Source organism: Lepisma saccharinum, chromosome 16, assembly GCF_977018435.1.
Source record: "Lepisma saccharinum chromosome 16, izLepSacc3.1, whole genome shotgun sequence".
Taxonomy (NCBI): domain Eukaryota; kingdom Metazoa; phylum Arthropoda; class Insecta; order Zygentoma; family Lepismatidae; genus Lepisma; species Lepisma saccharinum.
Genome location: NC_139244.1, coordinates 36,102,822 through 36,128,863, shown reverse-complemented (window position 1 = coordinate 36,128,863; position 26,042 = coordinate 36,102,822). Strand labels below are relative to the sequence as shown.

The window sequence follows — 26,042 nt, the reverse complement described above, 5'->3', positions numbered from 1 at the left end:
TTGTCCCCCCTTGTAAAGATTTTAGGGACTACTGTGAAAGAAGCAATTTGAGGCACAATGGAATTTACTTACAATTAATGATATACTTACGTACTGAAAGCCTAGAAATCTTTTCATGGAAACAGTTCAAATTCAAATTTTCCTTATTGAAGGGCAAAGTTCAGCCTGTGGCTGTTCTCCCACCTAACCCTGTTTATACACTTACCTGTTGTACATATACAAAATCATAATAATAATAAAAAATAAAAATGGTTACAAAGAAAAGAACAAAGACAAATTTAAAAAATCAAGATACATAAAAAAGGAAAGAAAAACACATTCACACACTCACACGTACTGAACATTTCTGAGCAGGAGATTTACTCAAGGATATTGAGATTAATATACATAATTATGCTAGTTTTGTGAGGTAAGATAGAACAATGTAAATATTACAGTATAGTGGTTGAAGATTGTTAAGGATTGGCGAGGTTTGTATGCAGTTTAAGCTGTATTGTGTAGTGCTATTCGTGGGAGCTTGAACAGAGATATTGCTCATCTAGCAGTAAAGTCTTTATCTCATTCTTAAATTTGTTAGGACTGGGGAAGGAGGTTATGGAGGGGGGAGTTCATTCCATGTTTTGCTGCTGAAAGTGTAAAAGACAATTTGAATATTTCCAGTGAGTGTTTGAAAAGTTCAAGTTTTGCTGTTCCTCTTGTTAATATAGGCAATAAAGGCATTTAGTGAAACTTGCAACAGGTAGCTGAGTTATGTCATTTTGAGATTGACAAGAATATGTATAGGGCGAATGTATCTTTGACATTCAGGATAATCACGGTAGAATGGATGATATTCAGCTAAGAACTTCCCCCACAATTTATTGTGGCATATTTCGGCAAACAGTTCAGATCCTGCATTGAAAATATGCTGTGTAAGCATTGTGCGTATGGTCTTTTCTGAGGTGATTCAAGGTATGATTAATGATTATTGTGATCATATGAGGAATGTATATTTTTACCTTTTCCAAAGCCCTACAGGAACCATGAAAAGTGTGTAAACTGGTGAAATGCAAATTTTGTCACTGTAAGGAGGCTTCTCGTACACTTTCTTTACACATGTGAATTTTTTGCCCAATTTCTTCCCAGAGTACACTGCGTGATGACGTCAAGCTGAATATCATCCATTGATAGTATTCAGTGTAGACAGTGTTGAAAATTTTGAAGAAACAGGAATTACATGTAAGGAACAGAATTTAGAACTACACATCAATAAAAAGGTAAAAATTAAATGTAGTGTTAACATTTAGATATTACAGAAATATAATGTATGTATTTAGTTGCAAGCATTAAGTAGCTCTAGGTCAATTTATATTTAGAATGTGTGTGTGTAAACCTGTTTTCCTATTATTGTTAACATGAGTAATTCTCTTTGCAGATGCACCAGCGTCAGAGCAAGAAGATTTATTTATACGGAAACTACGGCAATGCTGCGTCAGTTTCGATTTCATGGATCCAGTGTGCGACTTGAAGGGCAAGGAAATCAAGCGAGCTACTTTAAATGAGCTAGTTGACTACATCACAGCAGGAAGAGGAGTTCTAACAGAGGCTGTCTATCCTGAAATTACTAGAATGGTAAAATGTGAATTCCTTAGATCTAATGTTCATACAAAACTAATTAAGTTGTAATTTCAGTTTATTTTTAATAGATACAAGCATTATTTTCTGTATTTCAGTTGCTTTAATTGTGTTGTTCTAAATGATTGAAGTGTTAATAAGAAAAAGAAGAAATGTAATAATAATTTTCTTCAATGTGAATAAGGCAACCAAGAATTTATTTATTATCCTTCATTGAGTAAGCTATAAGTCGAACTAGGCAATGAAGGATTTGTGCATAAAGTAATGGAAAGATACTCTTTAAATATAGATAAGTGTTTTACATAAACATAGTATTGTCTAATTATTTATCCTTTGGTTTTGTCAGAAGGTGTAAAAGAAGATTGAAGATAAACACAACTATTTACTCAGAAATTACAAATGAATTAATATATATACTAGGGAAAATAACAAAAATTAAAAACTTCGAAATTGACAAATGAAAATTTCAAAATTGTGAAACTTATAATACCTACAGATAATACATAGAAAAATATATACTAGTGCAAAAATAATAATCATCAAATACCTTTCTTTGTACTATGAGATTTCAATAAATTATCTTTATGCAGTGGATCATTTGATAAGAATATAAGTATATTGAATGTGAAATATGTTTAGAAGTGCTTATTTATAAGTGGTAGGGATGGGCCAATATGGGATATTTGCTAATACTGATAAAGTACCATGTAAAATTTATTGATGCCAATAACCAATATTCTAATGATCCAGTATTAAATTGCAAATATTCTTTGAAGAACATAATTAATATATGGAACCAGGTTACAGTAATGGGTTTTGCAGTCACCTGGCTGCTTTGAAAAAGAACTGTGAATTTAGACATTTACTTCATAAAACTATAGCATACAAATTATATATTTATATTCATGAAGATAATATCAAAGTTGAAGAATTTTGCACTGAACTGCAGGGTATTTATAGATGATATATCAGGTCAGTAAAATTAGATCAAATTTCATGAAAAAACACTGACATGTCTATATTAGTCGATAACCCCTACTAATCAGCATTGATATCGTAAACCACTTGAACTAAATACATTCTTTTCTTAGTACATTGTTATAAACGTTTGATCATAAGTTGTAATCTAAACATTTTCAACTGTCTGAATATTAATAAAGTAGAATAAGAAATGCGTATTCTACTTTACACATAATGAAAAGGTGATTTTTCAAGCCATATTCACTAATAAAATGTTAATAATAGTCTACAAACCACAACACATACTTTGTTTTTTGTCCAAAGTTTCAGATATATCATCCTCGAGTATGGAAAAGTGTTCTATGAGCTCACAGATTTATATATAGGTTAAAACATATAACCAGAGCAAGGTCTTCTAGAAGACTTTGTCAGCCACTATGGTGGCCTAGCACGTTGAGCAATCAACTCAAATATCTTGCTTCCAAGAGTTGCAGGTTCAAGTCCTGGTCTGGGCATAGGTGTTCCTATGTGAGCATTCCTTTGTAACATTTAATGTGAACGTCATTTCATCCTCTATCATAATGATTATCCATAATTAAATATAAAAGATACAAGGACTTCGTCATACTCCTTGGTCACATAGCTTGGACATTGGTGTGTATTTCACAGGGTGTCTACCAGTCAAGAAATTATACTTGTGGTCAAGAATTTTTGCTACCACAATTGGTTTAGTTTATTTTACTTTATTTTTCTGGTCATTTGGCTAATGTGAAGATTAGGATAAGATGGATGAAGGGACAATCACAAATATATAGGGACGATAGATAACACATGTCCCACATAAGATTATACTGGCTGTGAGTCCATATGCCAGAGCCTTGCTAGTCTGCCAAATGTAGTCCAGGATGCATTAAGAGACAAAGCAAGTCTAATTCTTTCGTTAACTACAGCTTCAGTTTTCATCGTAAATGGCCTTTTGGTAGGGGTTTTTCATTAAATAAATATTTATTTTCTTAATTGCTAATTTCCAACTTTACCTAAGTAGAATAAATAAATAAAGGTTAAGAAAAATGAAAAAGTCAAAAATTTTGGATTTGTTGTTTTGGTATACTTTTAATCATGTTTTAATTTAATTTAAAAATATGCAAGCTCATAAATCCTTTCCCTAGCATGACGAAAGACCCAAGACTACTAGAAGGAAAGGCTGGGGTCAAACACGCCACTTTTTGCGACTAGCATGGGTGTGATGTCATCAGCGGACAGAACCCAGATGAGCCTTTACCCCATACGGAAAAAGGCTGATCTGTTTTGTTCTTTTCGCTCCTTTTTTCTTGTATTTCTGGATTGTTGGGTTGTGAAGTGTTGCAGTTTATAATGCCTTCAGTGAGGTGTTACGACGTGTCGTGATCTCCGATGAAAAAATAAAAACAGCAGGTGATAATATATAACTGAACACAATGCATCTAAGGAGACTTGTTAGTGAATTGCGATACCAGTAGTCTCCTCATTACACAACATCAGGCTACCATACACTTCAATTGGGTTACAATTATTAGAATAAAAAAATATTGTAATTTATAATAAAGACTCTCACGAGTATATTAAGATAAGAACTGCAAGCATACCCCCCCCCAATTTAATATCCAGTCCCCCACCAAAATTCCTATGTGAATTTTAGGTTAACTGTTGGTATTGAAGAGTTGAATCCCAACCTCCTCCAAATAATTTGATTCTCAATCGCCACACCAAAATTCCCACAACAGTATAAGTGCAACAGTAATACTGAAGACTTGGCTATCTCCCAGCATAGTGCTCCATTCCCTTACTATAGAGTTGGAAACTTACCCTACCAAGGGTAATTCCTCACCAGAATTCATGAGGCAATTTAAGGTTTGATGCATAATAGCTTGGATATTCTGCACCTGAAATAGTAGATACGGTGTTGCCGAGAGACGACTCTGGTCTGTCTCGTCGCATGAAAATTCCATCTCTTCTCGTGTCTAGTCTCCTTAACAACACCAATAATACAGAGTAACTGTTATAATTCCCTTGGAAATACACAACTTGCTATTTATATACGAGTGATGCTTAAATGGCAACGTAGTTCAACTTCCGTCCTCCATTGCTCTATTTTATTTATTCAGTCAAATTTTCATCACAATCCCCCCCCCCCCCCAAAGTTAAGTGGACGCAACCAGCTTTCAAAAACCTGCCTGTGGGCATCCCTGTTCGACATCCCACTGATTATATATATATATATATAAAGTGAGCCTCGACTTTCTTCAGTTCTATGTCCTAAGTTTTCGTTCAGTTGAAAGTTGTTTAAAGTGTTTGTGACATAATACACACGGAACTTCCTAAAATTCCTCCTAGTGTAGTTCAAAGATTCATAAGACTCAGAACTTGAATGTGAATAAGGAAAATTAATGAGTCGAAGCAAAGTTACCAAATTGAAGAAGTGAAAACAGCTCCTCTCTCACTCCTAAAAGAGACAATAGATGAAGTTGTTTTCTTTTACATATTCAACTTATCCATAATTTTGGCTTTCTGTCTTTCTTTATTTAACAAAATGCATGACCAGGCATATTAACTTCACTTTTACATGAAACTTTAGGTTTCACAGAGAAATGTGACTACCTAGAAACTAATGATGTATAATCCAATTCTGAAGACCTACATTATCTCGGATCCTAAGTGAATCTGTGTATTCAATCCCAGCCAGCTTCTGGGCATAATGACGACTCATTTTTGTTCATAATTTGTGCATTGATTCCGTTGCAAAACTGTGGCATGGAGCGATCTGTTCGCCCGGTGACGTCACGCTTTCGTCAAGGACCACGTGATCAGGTATGGCCCCAGCCTTCTCCTTCTAATAGTCTTGCGAAAGACCTAGGCAGGTGTGAAAATTTGGGCAAAAAGTAGTTTTGACTTGTAGTCTATTTTCAACATTCTGTTGTACACATTTAGAAATAGTTTATTTTAAATTCTTCTTAGTTTCCTTGATCATTAGAACGGATGATAGGATTAACATGTATTGTGAAATATTACCACCAATGCAATAATATTACCAATTAAAATAATCTTTATTGAAATTATAAAAACTAGTATATACACTTGAGTTTGACAATTTTATTTCTTTATTTTACTTTTTGTAGCTACATATTGATAAATGTTATTTTGTAGATTGCAGCTAACCTGTTTCGGACGTTACCGCCCAGTGAATATGCTGACTTTGACCCAGAGGAGGATGATCCCTGTTTAGAAGCTTCTTGGCCTCATATGCAGGTTAGTTGGTCTCTTATACCCATCAACACGTGATGCCTATTGTTAGTGAGAGTTCTGTTAATTTCTTCACAGCAGCAAAGGATGTTATGAGTTACCAATTTAAAAGAAAAATTACGATAAAACTCTTTTCTCATATTGCATTAATCTGAGGGAATTGTGCTGAAAAATAGAAAAAATAAAATCATTTTCTTGCCCCATGGCAGGGAATAATGACTGGAACCATTAATTAGTGTGCTTAAAACATAGAAATTAATTAGTTAAAAGTTCCTGCTAATATGATATAAAAGTTGATAGTATTGATGTTTACACTCAAAATAAGAAAATTGAGGAACTCTTGAAATTTTTGAATTAGCAATGTAAGTTTGGAATATTATGAAACTTGTAAAGATTACATTGCATTTGTACGAGTACTGAAAATTACTTATTAGTAAATAAATGCCTGCCAGTAAAATTTGGAAATATTTCTAGTTTAGTTAACTGTTTGAGTTTGTTTTTAATACCACAGGACTGGACCTACAGCTCAAAGTAGGATCTGAACCAAACATCTTTTTCCCATTTTTTCTAAGGCTAAGTGTAAGTGATTGCAATTTCTTTCTTTCAGTTGGTATACGAATTCTTCTTGAGGTTCTTGGAATCAACAGATTTTCAGCCAACAATTGGCAAGAAAGTAATAGATCAAAAATTCGTTCTGCAGGTAATACTCTTACATTAATTGTCTTAAGTCTTTCTTATTAATTAATGATATTTTACAATAGATATAGCTTTCTTCCAAATATGTGATGATTCACATTCTGGCATATCACATTCACTCTCATTTATAAAGTAATAGGTAAGGGGAAAATGTCACGACTATTTAGTTGCTTGGGGCAGATGTATATTAATTTCTTGCTTTTCAACCTCTTTAGGTTAATTTCAGTTTACCTTTGGAGCACTATGTCTCTACCAATATGATTGTTCAAAGCATTGTAGAGTGTTTGTTTACATTTCCTAGCAGCAAATTGTGATACATAAGAAAGTGTTTTGCAGAATGTTTTTGAATGTTGTGAATTCAATGCATTCTCAGGGGTATGCAAAGAAGTTGGTACTATAATTTGAGCAAAGCATGTACTTCCATCTGTGCGATTGGGAAGTATGAAGGCAGAAATTACAGCCATGTGTGTGTGTGTAGACATGAACAATAGGAAGGGAAATTAGAGTCGGAAGGACAGATAATTTCAAAATTGAAGGAAATATTTACTATAGTTCATCCCAAGATTAGAGTTCACCATGGGATTATGGCAACAGCACTGCCAGACACTGTAATCTCTTCGCCATCGTATAGCATCCTTCATTTCCCCAGTCGGAGAGAAAATCACAGCCATAAATCTGGGGGTGTAGTGTACACCGAAATGGAACGCTAGTCCGGAGTTGCCAAGCATCGTGCCACTCCCTCCACCACTAAAACAGAACAAAGAGAGTGGCACAGGTGGATGTTCTTCCTTTGCTCCATTGAACATTTTTCGAGAGTTGTGAATCATTCAGTTCAGTTCCTTTCTTTTTAACCTTCATGTCTTCATCCTTCCCTCATGTACATGCTGCTGGGCGATGCAGTGACCATATCCAAAGGAGGGCTGGATAGACAAGAAGAGGGAAAAGATGTGGCAATGCTTTTGACTGTCAACTGTGGCACATGTGTTTTTTTAAGCAAGAAGAGGGATCGGGTAAGGACACTACACCATGGCAAGAAGAATAGAGAGGAAGAGGCTGCACTACTCTTAGAACTTCTGCTGCAGCACACATACACGCACACACACACACTCACTCACTTACTCACTCACTTTAAACAGAAAAAGCATCCACACAATGAAGCAACTATCACGGATTCCTGTGGTAGACATTGGAAACAGCCATCTGGCTGTTATTAACTCCCAACATCATACAAAACAACAAAGATATGGGGCATTTCAATAGGATATGTATTGTAAGTGAACAATTGATGCCAACACAATTAGGCACACACAGGAGATGTACTATATATGCTTACTTGGCAACAAAGGATGAAAAAGTAAAAGCCCATTTGATCCCGTAGTGAACTCTTAAGCGGCGTAATTGCTGAGAAATATCAGGTGGGAAGTCAAGTATTTGGAACAGGTCTAGAGGGATATGTTATGGTAGGCAGTGAGGTTATTAGGTGGTTTCTTGAATGTGGTGTTGACATTATTGGATTGATCGACAGTGGTGAGTTGTAGGGTTTTGGATAGAGAAGGCTAGCTAGGCCAATGGAAGTTTACCACAGATGTGGCAGATGAGGATGTATTAAAGTTTGGAGTAATGTTTGATTCACTTGGGGTGGAAGATAACATTACCTGCGGATGTTTCAATCTGCAGGTTAGAGAGGGGAGCATTCATGTCTATGAATAGGAAGGTGACTCGTGTAGAGTTGAGTGCTGTTTTGTTACATTGTATGGTTTTGTGCATATGGAAAGTTCAGAGACATCAAACCTACTATCCTTGTGCTTCACTATGTAAATGTAAACTGTGATAACCTGGAAGTGAAACAAGTGTTTAAGGCTGAACTCTTACATTATGTATTTCTAGTTTAGAAATAATTATCAAGTATTCATACTAAGCTCACCAGACAAAAAATTAGTCACCCCTGCACAAAAGCAAGGTGGTTTCCTGATGTCCCTAGAGATGGCGTTGCAGTGGAGTGGCGTTGTACACCAGGAATGTGTCGGAGTGGCAAAAAGGGGCTATCATGTTTGGGTGTGCCCTTGGTCACACAGTTAGTGAAGTTGCCGGATTTGTTGGGGTATCAAAGCGAACTGTTCAACGTGTGTACAAGGATTGGTGTACCACTGGTGGCAATGAAACACTGCATGAGAACTTTGGTCGGAGAAGATTCTAACCCAGAGGGACTGGAGACAGGAATTATTGCAGTCAGTGAAAGAAGAGCCATCACAACCAATTTCCGAGCGAACATTGCGATGAGAACTCCATGCCATGGACATATGGAGTCTGGTACCTCGAAAGAGGCCTTTGCTCACAGCGACACATAAAGTTGCACATCTGACATGGGCCAGACAACACCAAACTTGGACAGTGGCAGACATGATTTTGCCTCTTTTCAAATGACGCAAGGCACCTAGTGGACCAACGGTCAAATGGGGCATTTCATCTGCAGTATGTGGAGGGTGTAGTTCAGGCAGGGGGTGGTTCTGTAATGTTTTGGGGGTGTTTTTCTTACTATGCACTGGCCTACTCATTCAGGTGACCATAAACATGAAGCAGTATGTTTATTTGAACATTATCGGTGATCAGGTGATACCCTTGAGTCAACATCTTCATGATGAACATGCTGTGGACACACCCATTTACCAAGATGACAACTGCCGTGTTCACGGGGCAGCACGCGTATGTGAGTGGTTTGATGAACACTCAGGCACCCTATCGCAACTCGCCTCGCGTGCTAAATCACCTGATCTTAACCCCATAGAACATTTATGGGAATATTTGGAACACTGGGTGAAACGCCGAAATCAACATCCTGGCAATTTGGGGGCCTTATGTGATCTTCTGAAGAGAGGGTAGTGTCAACTGGATGTGGAATACCTGCAGAACCTTGTGGACTCCTAACCTCGCCGAATCGAGGCGGTTATCAGGGCCAGAGATGGTATTAGAGTGATGTCTCCAGGGGGTGACTAATTTTTTGTCCAGTTAGCTTATGAATGCACAGAAGCAAATTATCTTTTTCCATGCAAGTTACTTAAAAGGTTCTATTAGTTTCAGTGGCTCCTGACACCATCCACACGGAAACAGTTGTTTCACTGCTAGTCTGGTTTCCAGTTCACCAGAAGCAACGTGAACCGGAAACCAGCCTAACAGTGAAACAACAAGTTCTGTGTGTGGATGGTGACGGGCCACGGAAATTAATAGAACCTTTATAAGTAAGTTGGCATGGAAAAACTTAGTAATCTTCTTTTGTGTACTCATTGTACTAGTGTATTTCATTCTCCACAATATGTATTCATACTGTTATTACAAGTATGCATAATGTGAAGCCATATTTGCAGTTAGCTTAAACAGGTGCTTATGTCTAAACTTCTTTATTTATTTGTTCAATGATTTGTTGCACCATATGTGTATCATTTTTAAGAGCAGAGTTTGTTGCAATTATTTTAAATTAATTTTGCATGAAACTGAAAACAAATTTTGACAATTCCTTTAAAAATAATAGTTCTTGAGAGATCAACAAGGTGATTAAAATGGTCAGTCTGCAGTTTTTACAAAGTGGAAGTAATACTTTTTTGTCCTTGCATCTGTGTTTAGATTATTGTCATATACACAATGTAGCATTATGCAGTGGAACCCTAATTTTATATTTTCCTTCATTTTGACTTTTGTAAACATGACCCCATAAAATGTATTGGCAGTTTCCACTGTGGTTAGGTGACTTTTGTTGATCTGATATTAACTTTTTTTGTTTCCAGTTGCTGGAACTTTTCGACAGTGAAGATCCTCGCGAACGGGATTTTTTGAAGACTGTCTTGCATCGTATCTATGGCAAGTTCCTGGGGCTGCGAGCCTTTATTCGTAAACAAATAAACAACATTTTTCTTAGGTGAGTGAAGATTTCTTGCATTTACAGTCCTTAATCAGTCACAGCAGATATGTTTGTCTTTTATACAGGAAAGTAAACGTTGAATTTGAATTGAACCATTCCTCAGAAGCAACAATCCACAACACATTTGCCATTGAAAGCTAATTGCAATCACAGCAAAGGCAACATATGGTGAAGGGAGGAAGTGCAATAGAATGCATTTTATTTACCATTATACAGGGTGTCCGAGAAGTCTTTGTATGGAAACAAAAATTAACTGTATCCGCTATATGCAACATAGACATGAAAAAGTGGTACCAAAATGTTCGGAATTATTAGCAGTTGTAATGATGCGATCATTACTGGATCCTTTTTTATGTTATAAATTGTGTATGTCTATGTATTCCTGTACGTTTGGGTTCTTGGCCGTTGGGGGGAGCGGTAAGTTTCCAGTAACGGTTTAGGTCATTAGCGGGGCCTATAAATAGGAAGGGCAGGGGAGCAGTCGGCCTCAGATGTTTGGCGGAGTACAGCAATGTAAGAGGTATCTTTTTCTCTGAGGGGAGCGGCTGGGCGAGCTTTCTTTCCTTATTATGTGAACCGACGGCGGGGATGTTAACTTTCTTTCTTTTAATACACACACTTGCTCTTTTCACATTATTCCAATAGTTTATTTCATGTGGGAAACCGGGTACACAACACACATACCTTCAGCCACCTTTTTTGGTACTGAGGGTTATATTTTTTTTTACTCGTGGAGCCAGTGGCTACGCGAGTCTACACACTCTCTTCGGGAAGGGGGGACAGGGCACACCGGAATGTAATTTTGTGAATAACGGCCAAGAATTAACTTCTGTAAATATATTATGAATAAACCTATATATATCTAAAAGGAAATGGGCGTTAAGTTGTAATTTGAAGAGGCACGTGTCTATTGCCTAAACTAGCATCCACAGAACTTCAGGTACTGCAAGTTTTGAACCTCAGGACAAGGATTCAAAAATGTATGGTAGTGTATATTGTGTATGTTGCTGAGAATCAGCTTAAAAGCACAAAATATACCATTACATACTGGGGGCTCATAGTCGGGATATTTTTTTGTGAGAAGTACTGAAGGCATTAGTTATTGTGAAGTGGAAAGAAAGTAACAGAAGACAAAATGGCAATTCAAATAGACAGGGAGCTCATTGGCAAGTTGCTAGGCAATGCGAACTTGGAGGGAAGGCCTGAGGAAGATATTGTTGGGGAACTTGAGAGACTTTCTCTAAACCGTACGCAAGGAACTTCGGCAAGGACGGGCGAGGAGAAAATGAGCAAAATCTTGGAAAAAAGCAACATTAACATTCCGATCTTTAAGGGAAACGTCGGCGATGTAAGTCCACACGATTACTTGTATGAATTACGCAGTTATCAGGAAATCATGGAAATTGGGGATACTTTTCTCTTAGATAGAATCTTGCCGCTTTCGTTGAAGGAAATCGCTGCAGATTGGTTCAGATTTTCGAGACCTTTCGGCACTTTTAGGGAATTCGAGAAGGCTTTTCTTGAGGAATACTTTAGTGTCGATTATGATTCGGAAATAGCAAGGATAATTCAGAACAATTACCAGTCACCAGACCAGTCTCTTCTTGCATTTATTCGACACACCAGGAAGCTTTTTGCAATGAGGGAGAAACGGGGGACAGAAGATGAGGTCATCCAGCATGTTTTGAAATTTTCCCACCCTAAATTCAGAACACACTTGTACAACAGAACATTCGCAACAATCAAAGATTTGGAAACCCATTCTATGGACATTCAAAAGAGATTGTATTCAGAAGCCCTGTACTATTGTCCAGAGCTAAGAGATAGCAGTTTACCACTAGCGTCAACTTCAGGGAGTGTCGCAAGGCAATTAGCAGCCTCGGGGACAACGAACCCTTTCGGCCGCATGGGAACAGAAGTATCAATGAGTGCCATAAATCCGGGTCTTTTCAACCGCTTGAGCCTTTCCGGGAATATTGGAACCCCGTCGAGAGCAGAAGAACCGACGAGGAGAAGGGGGTATGATGGTTCGCAGAAAGGCGCCACCTGTGCCGTCTCTGAAGATACCGTTAGACCAGAACAGATAACTCCTGTTTTTGCACACGTAGAAGGAAAGCAAAACAGGGGGAGGAATAGGGAAATACGCAACTGCAGAAATTTCACTTCTGGCGACAAAAAACCGTTAGTCACCTGTAAGGTTCAGGGAAAGGACTTCTCGCTATATTTGGATTCTGGTGCGTCTGTGAGCACCGTGTCTGTTGAGATCGCAAGAGAACTGGAAAAACAAGGAAATAAGATTAACAATAAACGTATTAATATTTCTTTGGCAGTAGGCTCTGTACAATCATGTGGGGAAATGAATCTTACTGTACATTTGAATGGGTTGAAATTTAAGCATAAATTCGTCGTTCTGCGCAATTGTTTCACGGGATTTATCGCAGGTCGTGGGTTCATAAGGAAGGCCGGCATATCGCTACATTTGAAGCAGGGAGGCTACAGTTTCGAGGACAGTAACGTCATTCACTTGTTTTCTGCGGAGAAGAGGAAAGTGGGAAAGAGGCTTCCGTTCTCGCAGCAGGGGAGGACGTCGACTGTGGAAGCTGGAGCTGGGCTAACCGCGACGATGACTGCGACGATGGAAAGAAATGAAACTGTAGCTGAAGCAACCGCGACGATGGGAAATTGCAAACCACACCCCGAAACTGAGGACATGATTGACCGTGTGGAATGTTCGACTGACACTGTGCAGAAATCAGTTGCAGATTTCAGCGCTTTGTGTACTAAGGAAAGTGCGAAGCAAATGAGAAAGCAACAGAGGGAAAATTTGCTTCGGAGCACAAAACTGCCCATGCTTCGTCTCCCTGGAAGTAAAGATATGGAAGATTCTTCATTGTTGCCATTCTCTGCCACTGAGGGAAATGAAGAATACAATTCTGAGGAGCCACGTAGGCTTCTGGACACAGCCTCCCTCATTTCCGAGCAAATGAAAGACAAGTTTCTTGCTGACGTAGCGAGGGCTACAAGGAATGAGGAGGTGGAAGGAACGAAGAAGTACAAGGAAAAGGTGAAGACCCAGGCCAAATCTTCGTACTTCGACAACGAGGGAATTCTTAGGAGAAATTTGCCTACGGAAAAGTACAAAGAGAAGGGAAAAGGGAAAATATGGGCACCTGCATCTCTACGTTCGCAAATTCTTGTGTCGTTGCATGATAATGCATTCGTTTGTCATCCTGGGAGATTGAAAACGTTAGCGAAGGTTAGGGAACAATGCACTTGGATAGGCCTAACTAAAGACGTTATCCAGTATTGTAAGTCGTGCCAGCCATGCTGCGTATTAAAAGATGACAGGAATAAGAAGCAAGATTTCATGCCAAGTAAGGAGGAAACGAAATTCAGGATGGAAGATGCCAAGAACAAAGCTTGTGATAAGAAACGCCGCAAATGCACGTTTGAAGTGGGGGATAAAGCTTGGCTTAAGGAACATCCTATCTCTGGTAAGGCCCGCAGAGTAAGCAGTAAATTCTCGGGGAAGTCCTCTGGATCACACGCAATTGTGGAGCAAACTTCGGCAAATACTTTCAAAATGAAACACAGCGGGGACGGAAGAATATTGAGAGCCAACAGTGACCAGTTGAAGCCTTATTCTTCGCCACCTGACTTTGCAAGGAAAGTAGCCGAACCCAATTCAGCAAAGAGAACGCACGTAACTTCGGCAGGAGGAGCAAGACGAAGATATATCCCGGATGCGTTACAAGCTGAGAAACAGATTCTAGTCTAATTTCAAAGGGGGATTTTTTGTAAATATTGTACATAGGGACTTTTCTATCTTTTCTTTATTCCATCTTTCACTTATTTTCTCTACCTCATACCTCATACAGTACTCATACAAAAGTGTCGTTCCGCAGTCAATTTCATCGCGAAAGTAACGCAAAGTTAGTGCGTATTCTTTTACCGTGTAATTTCGTCGAGAAGTCGCAGTTCGGTGGCGAGTGAACGCAGTTCTAGCGCCGAGCATAGCAGTGACATGTTCGGATGTAGAGCCAGTTCGATCCATTCATGTGGAAACCGGTCGAAGCGGTGACTTCCGATCTCGGCAGGAGCGCAGAGCAGTGGCGTTGCCGGGAGTCGAACCAGCAGCCTTGGTGACTTGGATGGATTTCCAGGAGACTGTCTCTCATTGGTCCAGGAGGAAGGATGGAAGAGATGCTGAGTGGGTAAGAATCGACGTGGGTTAACCAGCTCCAGTGCTGATTGAAGAATGCGGATATCGAAGTACACTTGTGGACAAAATTAGAGTGAACATTGACTGTCAGTGTCGTGTGATCTTCTAATGAAAGTGTGTTTGTAGTGAACAGAAGCTGCGGACAAGTGCTTTGTGTATATTATTATTATTTTTCTAGGTTACAGAACTTTGATTTTTCTCTCTTCAGGAAGGGGGGACTATGTAATGATGCGATCATTACTGGATCCTTTTTTATGTTATAAATTGTGTATGTCTATGTATTCCTGTACGTTTGGGTTCTTGGCCGTTGGGGGGAGCGGTAAGTTTCCAGTAACGGTTTAGGTCATTAGCGGGGCCTATAAATAGGAAGGGCAGGGGAGCAGTCGGCCTCAGATGTTTGGCGGAGTACAGCAATGTAAGAGGTATCTTTTTCTCTGAGGGGAACGGCTGGGCGAGCTTTCTTTCCTTATTATGTGAACCGACGGCGGGGATGTTAACTTTCTTTCTTTTAATACACACACTTGCTCTTTTCACATTATTCCAATAGTTTATTTCATGTGGGAAACCGGGTACACAACACACATACCTTCAGCCACCTTTTTTGGTACTGAGGGTTATATTTTTTTTTACTCGTGGAGCCAGTGGCTACGCGAGTCTACACACTCTCTTCGGGAAGGGGGGACAGGGCACACCGGAATGTAATTTTATGAATAACGGCCAAGAATTAACTTCTGTAAATATATTATGAATAAACCTATATATATCTAAAAGGAAATGGGCGTTAAGTTGTAATTTGAAGAGGTACGTGTCTATTGCCTAAACTAGCATCCACAGAACTTCAGGTACTGCAAGTTTTGAACCTCAGGACAAGGATTCAAAAATGTATGGTAGTGTATATTGTGTATGTTGCTGAGAATCAGCTTAAAAGCACAAAATATACCGTTACACAGTGTAGTGTAGCAGTGCCAGTGTCCAGCAAACGGAAATGTACACAAATCAGGAAAGAACTGAGTGTGTCCTGTGGTTTCACGAGAGCAGGTCACAAAAAACAGTGAGAGACAGTTTCAAACATCGTACGGAAAGGTGCCGCCCTATGGTAGGAGCATTAAGTCGTGGTATGACAAATTCAAGACCACAGGATCTGTTGCTGATGCCCCAAGAAATGGCCGACCATCAACCTCAGACGAAAAGGTGGAAGATGTCAGAGTGGCTTTTGTGTGCAGTCCGAAGAAATCCGTGCGTACGGCCTCACGTGAATTACAGATGCCAAAAAGTTCTGTTCATGATGTGTTACACAAATGTTTACTGTTTCGTGCATACAAAGTGCAAATCCTGCAGGCTTTGTTGCCCAATGACTGCAAACGTCGGTATAACTTTGCAGTGAAAATGTTATCACGCATTGACGCTGATAAGGGCTATCTGGAACGTGTTGCATTTTCAGACTAGACAGTCTCTCATGTCAGTGGTTTAGTGAAAAGACACAACTTGCGTATCTGGGGTAAAGAGCCCCCTCATGAGGTGAGGGAGAGCCACCATGGGCAGCCCGAAGGTGAATGTTTGGTGCACGCTACTGCATGACAGAATAATCGGACCATTCTTTTTCTGTGAGGACACCGTAACATCTGGAGTGTATCTCGACATGTTGCAATTGTTTGCTGTTCCTCATTTGCTAGAATACCACCCAGATGTTATCTTTCAACAAGTCGGTGCACCGCCACATTGGAGTCTGGAGGTTCGTTCCTACCTTGATCAGACATTTCCTGGAAAATGGATTGTTCGAGATGGACCGACAACGTGGCCTGCACGATCTCCGGACATAACCCCTTTAGATTTTTTGCTATGGGGTTATGTGAAAGACATTGTATCCGATCTTGCAACTCTGCAACAATGGATAACCCAAGTCATCACATCAATCCCTCCTGTGATATTGGCTAATGCATGGCGAGAAGTTGAATTTCGACTAGATGTACTTCGTGCTACCAAGGGTGCTCACGTGGAGATTTATTGATTTCTTTCCTGTTGCCAATAAAACTTGAATAGTTTCCGAACATTGTGGTACGATTTTTTCATGTCTATGTTGCATATAGCGGATACAGTTAATTTTTGTTTTCATACAAAGACTTCTCGGATGCCCGGTATATTATAAATAGCACATTCTTTCTTATTACAAATTGTGATGTTTCACTAGCTTCTTTTCTGTGTTCAAATCCTGGCCTGTGCGTTCTTTCATCATATCATCACTCAACCTCATCTTCGCAATTAGCCAACAGTGGCAGAAATGCAAAGTAAAATTAACCAAATCAATCCATTCACAAGCTTATTGTTCATATCACCCCACCCAGTGGAGTTTAAAGAAGGAACCAGTACAATGAACTACAAATTGTGTTGAATTACATCCAAAATGACTTGACTTATTTATTTGTGATGATGTCATACTTGCCAGGTCTTCTGTCCAGGGGACTGTTTGTATTAATCCCCTATTACTGTCTTCAGCATACCATAATTTACTTGACACTCAGTACCCATGTGAACTAAAGATTTCCATTTTTTGTACAATAAAACAGTACAAAAGCAGGATTTGTAATTACATAAAATATCACATTATGTTATCATCAAAACTTGCACAACTGTCTGAAATTACAAAGCCAAGTTTTCCATTTATCCCTAAATTTACCGTTTGCACTGTGAATTTTTTCTTCTGTCAGTACAACTGAAAGATCATCAGAATGTTGCTACATGCTTACGAGGGGTGACTGAAAAGTTTTCGACCTACCCATGAAGGGTTGCCAGGAGCTCAATCGTTCATGGCTATTTTTCAACATAGTCCCCTTTCAGCGCCACACACTTTTGCCACCGGTGCTGCAGGCCTTCCTTGTAGAACGTTTCATCCTGCACTGCAAAAAAGTCCTCCACCGCAGCCATAACGTCATCATCTGATGGAAAATGGATTCCACCGAGGTGTTGCTTGAGTTTAGGGAACAGATGAAAGTCTGAGGGAGCCAAGTCTGGTGAATAGGGAGGGTGTGGAAGCAGTTCGAAGCTGCAAGACTCGATGGCGGACATTGCAATGGTGGACGTGTGCGCGGGTGCATTGTCTTGGTGGAAAAGGACGCGCTTCTTCAACATTCCACGACGTTTCACCTTGATGGCCTCCCTCAAACGCTTCAGTTGAGCAGCATAATACGCACCGTTTCACCTTTTTTTAGATACTCAGCCAGGATGACACCCCTCGCATCCCAAAAAACAGAGACCATCACCTTGCCAGCTGGGTGGGGGAGGAGGGGTGTTTCCACTGTTTTGATTGCACCTTGGACTCTGGCTGAAAGTGGTGGACCCATGCTTCGTCCATGGTTACAAAACGTTGGAGAAATGTCTCAGGATCAGCCTGAAGGAGGGTCACGTTTGCTGCAGACAAGAGGTGTCTCTGACGTTTGTTCTCAGCACTCAACATTTTCGGGACCCATCGACATGACACCTTGTGCAAGTCCAGCACAACTGTTAGTATATGTCCAACGCGTTCCTGGGACATCCCCACTTTCTCTGCGATGTAACGTTCTGTCACTCGCCGGTCTGCCATAACAAGATCCTGTATTGCTGTGATGTTTTCTTCAGTACAGGCCGTTGCAGGCCTTCCACTGCGAGGTGCATCTTGGACAGAGGTGCTCCCCCTCTTGAATTCCGCCACCCACTTTTTCACAGTAGAATACGATGGGGCATCCTCCCCCAATGTTTGTATCATGTCCTTGTGGATGTCCTGTCCACTCATGCCTTTTTTCAGGAGGTATTGGATAACCGCACGAATGCTCACTTTATCCATTTTTCAGAAAATGCTCACCGTCTTCACTTCAAACATCAAAATCTGAAAAACAAAAAAAGATAGTACTATGAAATTTGGTATGGCGCTTTGCAAAGGCATATATTATGATTAACTAAAGTAACATTCAGCTACGATAAATGCATCATGGGTAGGCCGAGAACTTTTCAGTCACCCCTCGTATAATACTACGTATGTTATGTTGTGATACGTTTAAATCAGGAAGTCATTCAGAGTGGATAGCTAATAGTCCTAGAGGGGCTATATAATCTGTAGATAACAGTTCCTCATCAGACGTGTCAGATGTCCTATTAGGGAAGTTTTTCAGCATGTAAAGACTGACTCCCTCTGTGATACACGATGTGAATTTCCAATCCCCACTTGCATTTCAATTGTTTGCCCCTTCTCCCATCAATGCAGTGTAGTGTCGGGGAAGATACTATCGAAGTGTTCCATTTCTAAAGAAAATTCCCTCAATTTGGAATGATAAAGGTTGCTCTTATCCCACTGTGTGCAGTGGACATTTCCACTGATTTTTTTACAGAAATTTTAAAAACTACACACTGGGAAAATGACCCTTGCAAGTTCTTGGATTTCTCTGCATTCAGTTTAAGGCAAAAACGAGACTTACAAAGTTGCGAGTCAGCGTTGCACTCAAAATACGATCCGCCATGTTGGTACGTCATGTATGTGTAGCTGGTTTGTTGTCTGCTCTTCGAGAGTTCAGTTTACATGTAGCCTACGGAGAAACAGCGTGTATGGCAGTTTAACGATCTGTACGGATTAAAATAATGGAAGAAAGAGCAATAGTGAAAGGGAAATTATGCTTTGAAATTATCATTATTCTATTATTTTCCCTGCTGCCCACGTGCAAGATAAATGAAAGAGGTCTCCCCAATGTGGGTTCTCCAGTTATGCAAAAAATATTGCTTCTGAAATTGGATGGTGACCAAATTTTCAAAACTAAATTTTAATCATATATTTATCAAACTTTTACCTGTAGTGCAAAATATGAATGCGATAAAAGTATGGTATTCATCATTTCATTTTCTTCACTGTATTTAAAGAACCTATTTTACTTTTGTTTCCATGCAATTTCAGTTTGTTTCCTTTCTGTGTGGGCAGTCATTATAAATTGTCATTTTTTTTTTTTTGTACATATAAGAAAAAATATAATGTAGATGATTACATCAGTTGGACAGAAAATTTAGATTATGTATAATGATTACAATGAAATAATATGTATGAGATCACATTCTGAAATGGTATGATATAGTTTCAATTTTGTACAGCAAAATAGCTGTTCATCTCATTAGCCTGAGCGTGTTGGTTTGGTCGGCTCACAACTTCACCAGTAGGGATGGTATCGAGACAAGACGAGACATGGCAGTCTCGTTTCAAGTTGTTAATATTTTGTCTTGTGTTCATTTGTAAATGTCTCATTAACGCTCTCATCTCAATTTCGAAGGGCAATTCGCGTTCTTGTTTAATTGGGTCACAGTACAAACTTTCAGAGTGCATATAACTTATTATTAACACTACTTTTCTTAATGACATTTTTTGTTTGACGTCAAAGCTACCAGCTCTCGAAAACTGGATGTTATCTTAATTATATATGCAAACCAAACATTTGATTCAGAATTACAACAAATAAACTGGCATTGTAGTAGTTATTAATTTTACACAAAATTCATGATTTATCTGAGGAAGTCTCCTAGTAAAGTATAAGAAATTCAGTTTACATAATTTTTTTTCCGGTATCTTAAAGTCTCGAATGAGATCGAGAATCTGATTGGACTCTAAGTATCAGTTTCTCCTATATTTTCCAGAGGTGTGTGTCGTAGGGTCTGTTCTCGTTCTCATCTCAATTATTACAAGCCCATCTCCGTCTCGTTCGATTTTCAAAAGCCCATCTCGGGTTCTTCTCGGTACCAACCATATTAACAAACAAATGTTCCAGGTTTGACACTCGACTTGGTTAGACTGTTCCTCTTTGTGAATGTTCTTTCATAGTTAGGTGGAGGTGCTTTCTCCATCCTGAAGAGACAGCTGGGGATGCTTCTATGGGTAACATCAATGTCTCTCATGCATGAGACGAGATGGCATTTTCACAAGATGAGACGGGAAAGACAAAAATATCTAGACTCGTCTCGTGGGCAATACTAGTTAACTTGGTGGAAACGAGATAGGTTGGGTGATACCACTGAGAATACTATACTCTGTGGTGATACATAAATGGTGCTGGTTGTTGTTGTTGGTGGTGGTGGTAGTAATGGGTGTGCTGCCCTCCTGCACCCCAATTTTGAACACTGCTTATCATTGTTCATCTTCATTTTCACGATTATATCCAAAAGTGGCAAGAAAAGTGAGGAAATAGAAGAGAATAATAAATTAACTACATATTCTCGTAGTTACAATTACAGAAAAGCAACGTAAAAGTAGGATAAATACATAATTTTGCAAAATATATATTAACTGAAGGAAACTGTCATTTACTGCAGGAAATTAAAAACTCCGTGTACTTTTTTTCACTGAAGAAAATGACGTGTATACCCGAGTGTTCTAAACGTATTGTTATTTTAAAATTTGTGAACAAAATATTGTGACTAAAATAATTGTAATTCGAAAAGGGCATTCTTGTAACAATAAATTATTGTTATACCAATGTATTGGCAATGAACAACAAGACTGTTCAAGTGTTCAGTCATTGACTATTGCTGTCACTTTAATGGAAAAAACCTCCACTGAGTGGCTGAAATTATAATAAATGCTGTCACTGTTCGGTTCGGACATAATGCATCTCTGAAGAAAAGGAGCACTCGTTTTTGTACTGGAATTTTAAGATACTTGTGTTTTTACACAGTAACTATTAACTAATTACCTTTTGATGTCGCTAAGTTCACGTGGCTAGCAGAAAGCCCTGCCTTCACGCATCGCTGATACATGATGTCAGCATACGTCAGAGGCCGTTTTCGCTTCAGTGACGTAGGAGGTGAATTTCAGCAATGTTTGAAGGTGTATTTCTGAAGAACCAAAACAGATGTCACCGAGATATTTTGAATGGATTTAAAATGTTTTTTATGTCGTAATGGAAAGGTCCATACTGCATGACCAAGGACACTTGGCGTGCGAAGAAAGCCAACTGACCCTAGGCAGAAGAGCCTATCGGATTTCTCCACTTGCTTACCGAGGACAGCCACAATGTAGCTCAAATCAAGAAATGCAAGCCTTAGATTGTGGGAAAGACTGATTGCATGCAGAAATTCTGGTGAAACATGGAAGCAAGTAGAAAGTGAAATGGCGAGGAAGCTTTGGATGTTTTAAAGGAGTCATTCATCAAAGAAATATAGTGAAACAAATTGCATTATATATTTATTTTAGTATTTGTGTACACCTGTGTGAATAGGCAGTAGCCACCACTATCAACATCCAGTGATAGTTTTTTTTTTCAACTCACTTATTGAAATTATTCCAGAGTTATTGATTCGAGTATAAACATTGACATTTTCACTGCACTTGAAACTTTTAACTCTAAAAAGCCACATTTAACACATAAATATAGGGTTGAGCCAATACCATTTTGAACTGATGTCCATGTTGATGCCTTTACTCTTAACCAATTCCCACCGGTACAGACGCTGATGCTTGAAAATTGTAACAATTAGAGGTTTTTCAAAATCTTGATTAATATTAGTAGGTGAGCTTCAGTTATATTTTGCATCAATTTACCTGAGTTTTGCTTGAAGAATTACATCAGAACATTAAAAAACCTGTTACATAACCACAAAATAGTTTTTCACACAATGTTGGTGCAGAATAAATGGAAACTTCAAATTTTGCATAATTTCCTGGATAAATGGCATTTTAGTAGTCCCCACGAGAGACAAAAATACTGGGAAAATATTGGCCAATAATGTAAATTAAATCCAGCTGATACTTACCGATACCCAATTACCTCAGTCCTAATATACCATTATATAAATAAGTAATACTTACTTTAGAAGCTCTGTGGTAGCCAAATAATGGTACCTAGTGCCTCTGATGAGGATGTTATAGATTTAGTATCTGTAGGAAAGCATTACACCTTATGGTCACATTGGATCAATTTCAACCAAACTTTCACTCTTCTGTGTTTGACTGACGGACGTTCTGGTGATGTGGTTACATTGTATCGGGATAATCATCAGTGCAGAATATACCAAACTGGCTATAATGTAGCAGCTGGGAAGGTTCTGTTGGAAGATTGAGAGCCAGAAGTTTTGATTGTTCAGACTTTCTCTATTATAGTTAGTGGTTTAGAAAAAAAATGGTCACATGATCTGACCCATGGTCATTTTGCAGAAATTGTGGCCATCTTGGATTTTTCGATTTATTTTTTAAAAAAATTGCATAATATGGCAATATAATATGTCATTTTACATGTTTTTGACACCCAGAGTGCAATAATGGCATGCAAATCGCATTTGGAGAGATAGAAGTATGAGTTTTGTAGAAATTGAGGACAAAATTTAAAATGCTGGTATAGTTTTTTAACGTTTGTACATACGTTTAACACATTCGGGTCTGGCCTCATAATACAGCATTGTTACCTCTGGTCTGCGGTTTTTCATTTTTTTTCAAAAAATCATAGAAAAAATGTTTGTAATTTGTTTTTATTTATAACATTTTTCTTAAATCTACAAAACTTCCTCTTTTCAATGAACAAAAATTTGTTAAATTTTATTTCCATTTTCAGACGTTTTTTAATATTTTTTTCAGCAATGTTTTGTGAAGAAGAAAAAAAGTAGAACATTGTAACAAACGTTAATATAGAGATATTTTAAGTTCGTAATCTGAAAATTTCAATAATTAACTACATAAACTATCAATACATCTTTTGAATCTTGCATAAGAATACTTCTTATGTGCACATAACAAAAAATAATTACAAATTACAAGTAATTATCTTTTGTATGAAAAAGTGGCTGCAGGACAGGACCAGACGATGTATCAGTTGGTTCTGCATCATCTGTAAAAATTAAACAAATAAATAAAATAAATTTTCATTTTACATACACTATAGAAAATAATAAATGGAAAAACTACAAATACATCAGTGCATGTAGGAGAATCAAGCAAGAGGCAAGATGAATAGACCCAAAAAAATTACCTCTTCTGACTTCATTCATAAAATACTAGAGTTTGCAACACTGTTTATATTGTCGACAATAATTATTATGAATATAACCTACCTTCCAAATCTTCAAATTCATCTGCATCATCAAAATCGTCGCTAACTTCAAACTCTGAGGCAGAATCCTCTATGCAGTCTGGATCTAACGATGCCATTCTCAACAATGCACAGTACATCAACCCGACAACAAACAGTCACAGGTGCCAGATAAAAATAGCACATGAGTCACCTAGCGGTCGGAATTTCAACAGAGGGCTTGAATGAACACGCACATGAGACGAAGTACGAGCATAGCCCGTCGTTCAATCGGCAAAGCGATTGCATGCCGCAGGACGGGCTATGCCCGTCATTCGTCCACATTGACTTTATGTGCACTGCGGGCTATGCCCATCGTGAGACCCCAATGTGTTAAGAACACTGTATTAATTCATTTTTCTTTTCCATTTTGCGGAATAATTCCTACCTTGCGAAGAATTAAAAATGGAAATAGTTAAATTAGTGCAATTTCCATCGAAGTAAAAGAGAAAATACTTTCATGAAGCTCAAGTTTGTTTGATAACATAAATCGAAAGGATGAGAAAAGTTATATAGGACAGACTTTGGATGACAGAAACTCAAAGAATCAAGTGGTGTGCTAAATGATGGTGTAATTATAGACATAGGTGGCTTTTCTATCACGGGACTATATCGAAACGAGTAACTAAATCTTTAGATCAGTATCCTCTGCAAATGACTTCAAAGAAAACAGACAGGTCTTCACTACAAGGCCAAGTGGATCAAAATCCATATCAACCGTATGTGTGGTATGTAATCAGTTAAAATAGAAGGGAGAATCACAACTTTTCCAAATTTGCGAGAGTGGAAGAGCATAGAAATTTCTCTAGATGCAGTTTTTGAAATAACTTCTACCGTTAGTGTTGTTTCAAGTGTTTTACCTCAGGTGCAATAAATCAAAACAAGAAGTTCAAAGCCTCTAACAAGACTCAAAGTGATCCTGTATCAATATAAAATATTGTAAGATAAGGAAATTTGTCGAAGGTTTGAATTTTCAAATGATCTTCGGAATGAATTTATGAAGCAAAAGCACTAACTTAAAATTTCAAAGATATTGAATCTATGATTGTTGCGAAGTTTTTCATATCCAAGGGAAAAAATCCTTTCCTAAAGCGTGCCTATTCGTCCATTATTACAGTATGTTCGTAGATAAAGTGCAGTCTACTGGTGTTGTTAAGGAATGTACCAATAGACTCTGTGAAGAAGTAAAAAACTATGACTTCAATTTGGATGGAAAATTTGGTGATGTGTGTGATACAAAGTCAGTAATGAAGTTTGAGCAATTTCAACCAACGGAGGGGTTTCTACAAGAATTAGCTGCTTCAGCGTCTAAAACCCTAAGTACTGAGCGTAGATGCAACACATTGTTTCAAGTTGCTTATTTTCTCATTGATAATGGGTTGAAAACAACTGCAATGCACATTGCCAGTTCTCAAGATATTCACATTTTAAGTAAATCAAAAAAGCTTATCACTATGTTCAACCGTCAAGGACTCCATTGCTGCTCTGATATTATCCTACGCCAAGATCAGATGTTAGCAAACAGAACTATCATCAGAGCTGAAGGACACCATATCCCAATACCACATTCAATGAAGCTCGAGATTCTCATATGTGATGCTACAGACAGTTTTCATAGAGAGGAAGCTACACTGTCATGATGCATGGAACACACGGCACAGTACTTGTTCTTTTCCAAGATCGTGAGGTTCAAAATTACGAACACATTCTAACTGGAAGAAATTGATAGTCCAGAAAACTATGTTGGTACATTTGGTAATGATGTTACATCACCTAGTCAAACAAAGAAATGGAAGCTTAGCAATTGCTTCACTATTCTAAAGTAAAGAGAAGATGCATGATTTCTAGTAATTCTATGTCAAATAGTGATTTAGATACAGCATCTGACATTAGAAAGCCAGAATGGGATTTGGAACTCGTGTGGTTTCTCTCACGATTTCTTAGTTCTATTAATGTGTCTCAGCTTGACTTCCCTGAAGCAGTAGACATACCATCAAGACTTCCCTTATGAGTGCATTGTTTAATCATCCATATCAACGGACAATCACTGGATTTACTCCAATCCTTCCAATACACAGCAACACAATATGATTACATACATTCAACCATGGCCAACTTGCAAGATGTTCTGTGCCAGTTGATTCAAGAGGGTTTATTATGGTATGATGAAAAAATATATCGCATAGTTGAGGAAATTCAGCTTCTTCAACCGGAACAGTATTAGAGTATCTCTCGTCGCCTAGGAGATTTCATTTGCAAAAAGTAGTAACCTCATGTATCAGACTCTATCTCAAAA

General features: G+C 38.4%; 1 protein-coding gene across 2 annotated transcripts in view; it reads left to right on the top strand.

Moving 5' to 3' along the window:
- Positions 1-26,042, top strand: part of wdb (serine/threonine-protein phosphatase regulatory subunit widerborst) — a 181,650-nt gene that overhangs the window by 133,092 nt on the left and 22,516 nt on the right. For both annotated transcript variants that reach the window (XR_014443497.1, XM_083137991.1), the window contains exons 2-5: positions 1,415-1,611; positions 5,758-5,859; positions 6,461-6,553; positions 10,329-10,459. Coding sequence is in view for 1 of the 2 variants with exons in the window: in XM_083137991.1 (XP_082994117.1) it covers positions 1,415-1,611; positions 5,758-5,859; positions 6,461-6,553; positions 10,329-10,459 (523 nt within the window). In the remaining variant the exon portion in view is untranslated. The remainder of the gene's footprint in view (positions 1-1,414; positions 1,612-5,757; positions 5,860-6,460; positions 6,554-10,328; positions 10,460-26,042) is intronic.